This window comes from Acyrthosiphon pisum, chromosome A1, assembly GCF_005508785.2.
Source record: "Acyrthosiphon pisum isolate AL4f chromosome A1, pea_aphid_22Mar2018_4r6ur, whole genome shotgun sequence".
In the NCBI taxonomy this organism is placed as follows: Eukaryota; Metazoa; Arthropoda; class Insecta; order Hemiptera; family Aphididae; genus Acyrthosiphon; species Acyrthosiphon pisum.
The window spans coordinates 47,118,748-47,126,191 of NC_042494.1; the positions used below are offsets into that span (position 1 = coordinate 47,118,748).

Below are 7,444 nucleotides of genomic sequence, written 5' to 3' on the forward strand. Positions count from 1 at the left end.
TCAGGAAGTTTGAAGTTATCTGAACTGGCAACGTTACGCTGGATGGTGAGACGGGGAGGTCGGCGATATCAAGTTCTTCGTCTTCCGTTCTTAAGACTTCAAAACGGTTTGGGGAAACAAAAACTTTGCTCTTTTTGTCTTCGTGGACCGGAGAGTTTGGTGATGACGATGACGATGAGAGGGCTCTTTTTGTTGGAGTGGCATTCATTTTCGATTTGCGAACGGTGTTTTTGTTAATTATAACGATAGGAGAAACCACGTTAGCCATGGCAATTAAAAATAAACTGATAAGATACGTAACACATTACGGAACAGCGCACATGTTATCGCTTTGGCTGCCGAAGCCCGACTCAGATAAGATAATTAAAAAAATAATTTTATCCATATAATTCCCAACACTGCATATAGGTAACAGGTTACACACGTCGACATTACTAAATCATTATTGTAATTTCTGCTTTTAATGGTTTTACATATTTTTCTCCTGTCATTAGACTTACAGTCTGGATTTATATATTTTTACATATAGTTACTGAGGTTATCTAGTCTTTTGAGAGTAAAAATTGTGGACGATTCCTGAACAAACAGAGTTCATAGGAAACAGTTTTTTTTTTGCATATTTGAGAATATTAATTCATGGGTTAGGAAATATTTGGATTATTCAGCATATTTTGGAATATTCTGTAAATTGTGAGAAAAAAAATATACAAAATGGCTATTTATAATCATACCATTACGTATTTCTTTATCTGACATAATATTATACTGATAAGAACAACGTATTAATTGTTTATCAAATGCCCAAATATTTGGTTTTGCGATTGCGTATTTTTATAAGCTATATAAAATAAAAAATGTCATTAATTGATACTTATCAAGCAAATATCATCAAACACAATGAGTCAATACTACTCAATAGTCTATGACATATTATATTAACACTGGCAACATAGCGTCTAATTTTGATCCATATTTTAACCAAAATTTACATTGCACATTTTGTTGCAACCCAGTACCTGGGGTATGACACTAATATAAAAACTCAGTCATTCCAAACTGCGAAGAGGTTGATTTCGTTTTTGAAACACGTTTAAACAACTTTAAATACTAACGCTTTATTGGCTCTATTTGTTTCATATTATATGTACAGTTTAAGGGAGAGAGGGAGTTTAGAACCCTTTATATCATCATACTCATATTTTATAGGTAGGTATCGTAGGTATTTTATACATAAAGTTAATAGTTGTAAAATACTAAACCTATTTAATAATATAACTATACCTATAGTATGTACTCAGTACACAACATAACATAGGTAGGTACATTACTTATATTTCTATATTTATTTTAATAAATCTAAAACTCATACAATAATAATAGTAAAACCATTTAAAATTAATCTGCAGGAGATATCAGATAATTAAAATTCATTAGTTTACGATACATTATCAATTGCACTATATAAATGGATGCTGAATAATGTTCCTAAATTGTATAGTGTTATCATAATAAACATATACCATCAGACGCTTATCAATCAAATTAATACCTAAGTACTCGTAGATTTCAATTTGATCAAAATACACCTAAATACACTTAACTTATCCGTTGCACTCGACGTGCATTCAAGTATTCAACACACACGGTTCAATATTATTAGAGTAATGAAAACTGTCATAAACGAATCACGTACTTTGTTTAAAATAATGCGTACTACCTATTTATCAGTAATAAATTATAACAAGTAATAATAATAATAATAATAATAACAGTATATAATATAACAAAACCGTATACAAAATTGATCAAGTAATTAAAAATATCAAATATGACATTGCATAATTAACGTTATATATATTTATTTTTTGTATTTAGTTGCACTAATTATTTTGGTTACAAACCTTACAATAATGTCGTTTTTTAAACATTTAATGATTTTTAAACACATATCCCAATAGACATGACAAACGAGGTTAGGTACCGACGCCTACTACACCAAATTATTGAACGTAAATTATCTAATATAGTTTTCTTATTATAAATGGTTCGACCATAATATTTTAAAATTAAAGAGTAAAGACAGACATATTACTGATTGATATTATACTTCAATAGTATGAAATGTGAATATTACATCTTATAGAATATTATACAGTACAGATTCTGTAACGTAATATGTCAAAACCAATACTTTATACTAGTACCACTCTGTAGGTTATGTCTATATAATAATACTACTAACTTAAAATTAAATTTAGCTTGATTTTCCCAGTGGACATATTAATTAAACACATTATTTCATACACGTTGTACACATATACGGTTTCTCTCGGAAATTATCATTCAATCTATACATTTCTCGCCTTGTGGTGAGGTTAGTCACGGTAAATAATCATCTTCTCGGTCTTGTAATTATCCACTGCACGTCTTCACCCGACACCCACTACCAAAACCATTCCACCGTAGTCATTTAACATCTATCTATTAATACTGTATTATAGGATTTATATTATTATAGTGATGACTGATGACTGATGAGGTACCTCGACTTTTAATATTTTTTTTTTTAATTTAGACTTTGTGGTAGTTATGCGTATTATAAAATATTACACCTGTTATTTATACAATTCACAGCGACTTACAATTATTATTTACTATCTTAGACATTTTGAGTTCTCTAATATGAAATAAACAATTAAATTTACAGTAATATTATGTTATGGTATGTATTTTGACTTTTTAGTTTTGATAAAATACTATAAGCCCCATATAGTTAAATTATTGATATTATATATTATATAACAGCGTGATAATTTCCCGTTATTGCATCTAAATGAGTAGACTCCCTTATTAAGAACCCCTAAATTCTGAACTATTGTATAGTTTAATTAGTTCATGAGATATTTTAACCTTTTGTTCCATTGTACCAATTTTATTTGGAAAAGGTTGTAAGCAAAAGAACGAGAAAACAATTAACGATTCATAATGGAGTTCGAAAAGCATATTTATAGTTTTCGGATAATTAAATGTTAAAACCCATATTATATGAAAACAATGGACAACGTGTTTCAAAACTCGTGTAAAATTCTCACCCAAACAATATTTATGAATAATTAGATTATGAAACAGTAGGAAATATAATAATTATATAATTTCACCACCGATTTGTTTAAATTAAATAAATTAGCGATAAGTAATTATAATTAATTAAAAAATACCGATTTTAGGTATTTAAATTGTTTTTAAATATTTATAAACGTATTAACAATAACTAATATTATACTTGATGACGTCTTAAGTTTTAACCCTGTCCTCTAATAAAGAATATTAGTATTTACTATCATATTATTATAAACCATAACTTAGGTTCATATTGGTGTAGCTTTATAAGCTCTATTCATTGCTCCTGAGCGGAACAATAAATATATTATATTAGCATTACAATGATTTTTTTGTATATTATGGTTAATAAGTACTTCAGAAGTGGTTCTTTCAGAAACCTAAAACTCTAATCAAATGTATATAACTTTTTTTATTGACATTTGAAGTTCAAATTTTGACGAAATTGAATACTTAAACGAACATAATGATTTTAGATATTTTGCTTAATGTAATTCAAAATTTGTACTTGTGATGACTATTGAAACTGATTTATTATTGAAATCAAATTTAACACATACTGTATATCACAGTTACCAAATCAAGGACGAGATACACTTGATATCGAAATTACAACATAGCAAGTTTTGGTTTATGTTTAAATGTAATTGGGATTTGGGTATAAACCGAGTTAAATCATTTTATATATTAAAAAATATAAATAATTTACACTTAATAAACTTAAAAGATAAGTATTTAGTTATATACTTGTAATGATACATCAGTTTCATAATTATGTAAAACTAAAAATTCTAATAATAGTATTATACGGTAAAATAAAGAAAAAGGTATAATTTAATTTAAACATCCCTTTATATATAAATCGCATCATAGTTTGTATACGTTATACCTTTCATTTAGATTAAAAGTTCTTAACAATATTCATAAAAATTTGATTATAACAGAAATGCCAGATATGCATTTTTTATTTTATGTTTTTATGATATTTAAATATTATAACTTTCAAAGTTAATTAGTCGGAAACATTTTGTTTATGATTTACGTAGATAATTTATCTTATGTAAGGTAAACAAAAATGTTTTATATTTTTCATAAAAATGTTTTTGTTGATGATAAAATCAGAGTGCTTAATTACGTACACACAACACACCAATAAATTGTAGCCAAATGAGTACTCGAGTACCGGTGTATAAATAATTAATTGACTGAGACAATATTGTACGATCATAGTTTCCCTAAAATTAGATGCTTACATTATGGTTCATACGAATATTACTAAACAGCCAAATTACACATTTTTGGAGTTAGGAAGCTGCAGTGATAATACCTTACCATGTTGCACGGGCATGCATATATACGGCGGGTGTGTGATTTGAAAACTTCTGCAGTAACAGTACCTATTGTTGTTTAGTGTAGCAACAACAACAATAAACCCATTTAAACGTTACACACATTTAATAAATATAAAATTAAATTCTAAAACCACAACGTCACCACAAACGTAGGTAGGCGGTCTAGTAGAAAAAATTACATTAATACTAGAAAAAATTATCAGAAATCGATAAATATTGATTAACAATAATAATATAATAGGCGCTATTTTATGTCCTCGGCAATTACTGCGTTGTTGGCTTACTATAAAACACGGAGCAACGATGAATTTCTTTTCAGACACTTTTAACAACATAAAATAATTTGTTGGTATCCATAAATTACCGATGAAACAATTACAATTTTAATCAATCAAAATTTTAAAAATTATACATTATGGCGGCTTTTTTCGAAGAGACTACTGGTATTGCGAACATGGTATTACTAGAAAACTGTGACGAAAAGAAATTAATCGAGAACCTAAAGAAGCGACTACGTAAAAACATAATATACGTAAGATTAGTTTATTTATTAAAATACATATTTTTCAGAAATTAAATAAAACATTTGTATAATTACCTTTTATTGCAATTTACAATACAAACTAAAAATGAAAATGAAAATTATTTATAAAAACGTAAATGTTTGACTTTATAATTTAAAACTGCAGTATGTACGTTTTCATCATATATTAATACACAATAGGTGTATAAGACATTTTTATCTAGCAGTTAACACCGTCCTAAACTAAATCACGTCATTATCGTAACATTTCAATTTAAAAGTATTGATATACCATCTTCATTTAGATACCCGAATTAATATAATATTATAGTAATAATATAGCAGTATGGCAAAAACCAGACTAATAATTTATAGTTCTAAGACTGAGGATAGATTGCTTATGAATCTCATAGTTTTTATAAGTGTCCTTTACAATATGTTCACAGACCTGCATCGGGGAAGTTCTGATAAGTGTTAATCCGTACAAGTCTCTATCAATATACAGTGACAAATTGATGCTCAAATACTATAACAAAAACTATGTTGAAGAAATGCCACATATGTGAGTTATTAATGCTATAATCGAATGATTAAATATTTAAAAAAATAAGATGGATATTATTATCATAAAGTACCCAAGTATACTAAAATTATCTACCTCTCTTCCACGAAAATGCTTAATTGGATCATCATGGATCATCGGCTGACAAATTTGAAGTATTTATATTGTGGTTATTAACGCATAGTTAAATTTATATTTTCTAGATTTGCCACATCAGCAAAAGTCTTCAAGTCTTTAAAAGAATATCGACGAGAACAATGCATTTTAATATCGGGTAAACATTTAACCTATTCATCAAAAAAAAAAAAAAAATGCACATAGTACCGATACACATTATATTAATATATTATATTATTAAGATATTATACACATGTATTGGTATTTATTACGTACATCATTGCAATTACCTGTTCATTTATTTTATTTATTTAAGTAAATATCAACGCCTCAAGGGCATAAGTACAGTACAAATGTAAATACTCTATTAAAATACAAGGTATAAAATACCTGTAGGTATCACTATTATTATACATTTCAAAACAATAATGAATCAATGCACTCAACAATCGATTCTGAATAAATCTCAGTTTTTTAATTACTATAAATTATAAAACGATCATTATCAAATATTTATGTTTTTTTTTCAAATTTTAAAACAGAACACTTTAATCATCTATTACACTTAGGTAAGAAGGTAAGGCACATGAGCAAAAAACCGAAACAATGATAATTTTCAACACAATTTAAAACATAACATTGAGTATACAATTTTTAAGCAATTTTATAAATATTTGTCAAGGTATGATAAAATATTATATTCAAAATTTGTTATTTTTTTGGTTTAGAACAATCCCATACCTATATACTGTACTATTTACTTTTTAGATTCTGAGTGGAACGATGAATGTATTGATTTTACAATGATGTGTGCTTTTTTATTTTTTTATTTATTTTTTTATTTTTTATTTTTTTTGTGTCTGTGTACACGATAAGTAGTCGAAATAATGCTACGATTTTCAACTTCAGTATCTTGTTCGATCAGAAAGTGAATATCGTTGGTGCATTGGGAGGTCAAAATTTAAATTTCGCAGTAGTTTTCAAAAGCGCCGGGAAAAACAAAAGAAAAAAATCGATTTTGGTTTTTGGTGTAACTTTAAAAAAAATGACCATGGATACATGAAATTTTGACTGAATGTTTATATTTCCATTTTCTATACACGGTAAAATTTTCAAAATATTTCGACTTATTTTGAGCTTTTTACGGACATTGTCAGTTTTCATTTTTTTTTAGTTTTTTTTCTAAAAATATCAATAAAATTTTATTTGTTTATCAAAAAAGCTTGAAAATTTAATAGAAGGCTCCAAGTATATTGTTTCAAAGGCAGATGAAAAATACTAAAAATCCTTAGTCACAGTTTTTTTTTATAAGCATTTAAAGTTCAAAAATTGACAAAATATGGAAAAATCACGAAAATTAGCAAATTATTTTGAGTTAAGAATTCGTAAAAATTTTTCTTTTTAAATCTAAGATTTTAAAATGTAATACAAGATTCCTTATAAGATTATCTACCTTTATCAAACAAAAAATATCTATAAGAAAGTCAAATTAAATTTTTATGATCGTTTGAAATTCAAATTTTTACAACATTGGATATTCACTCGATTTCTCATGTAGCGATTTTCTTATTTTGTTGTAATTCAAAAACGAATAACTGCAGATACATGAAAATTTTACTGAATGTTTATATTAGCATTTCCTATACACCATACAATTTTGAAAATATTTTGACTCTTTTTGAGCTGTTTACGGACATTTTCAGTTTTAAATTTTTTTAGTTTTTTTTTCTATAAATATCAATAAAGTTTTATCTGTTGGGCCAAAAAGTG

At 26.7% G+C, this 7,444-nt stretch overlaps 1 protein-coding gene across 1 annotated transcript in view; it reads left to right on the forward strand.

Annotated features, from left to right (window-relative positions):
• Positions 1–4,599: 4,599 nt before the first annotated feature.
• LOC100158794 (myosin 1B) overlaps positions 4,600–7,444 on the forward strand; it is a 16,498-nt gene continuing 13,653 nt past the window's right edge. The window contains exons 1-3 of the mRNA XM_003247091.4: positions 4,600–5,004; positions 5,442–5,557; positions 5,761–5,831. Coding sequence (XP_003247139.1) covers positions 4,888–5,004; positions 5,442–5,557; positions 5,761–5,831 — 304 coding nt within the window. The 5' untranslated portion in view covers positions 4,600–4,887. The remainder of the gene's footprint in view (positions 5,005–5,441; positions 5,558–5,760; positions 5,832–7,444) is intronic.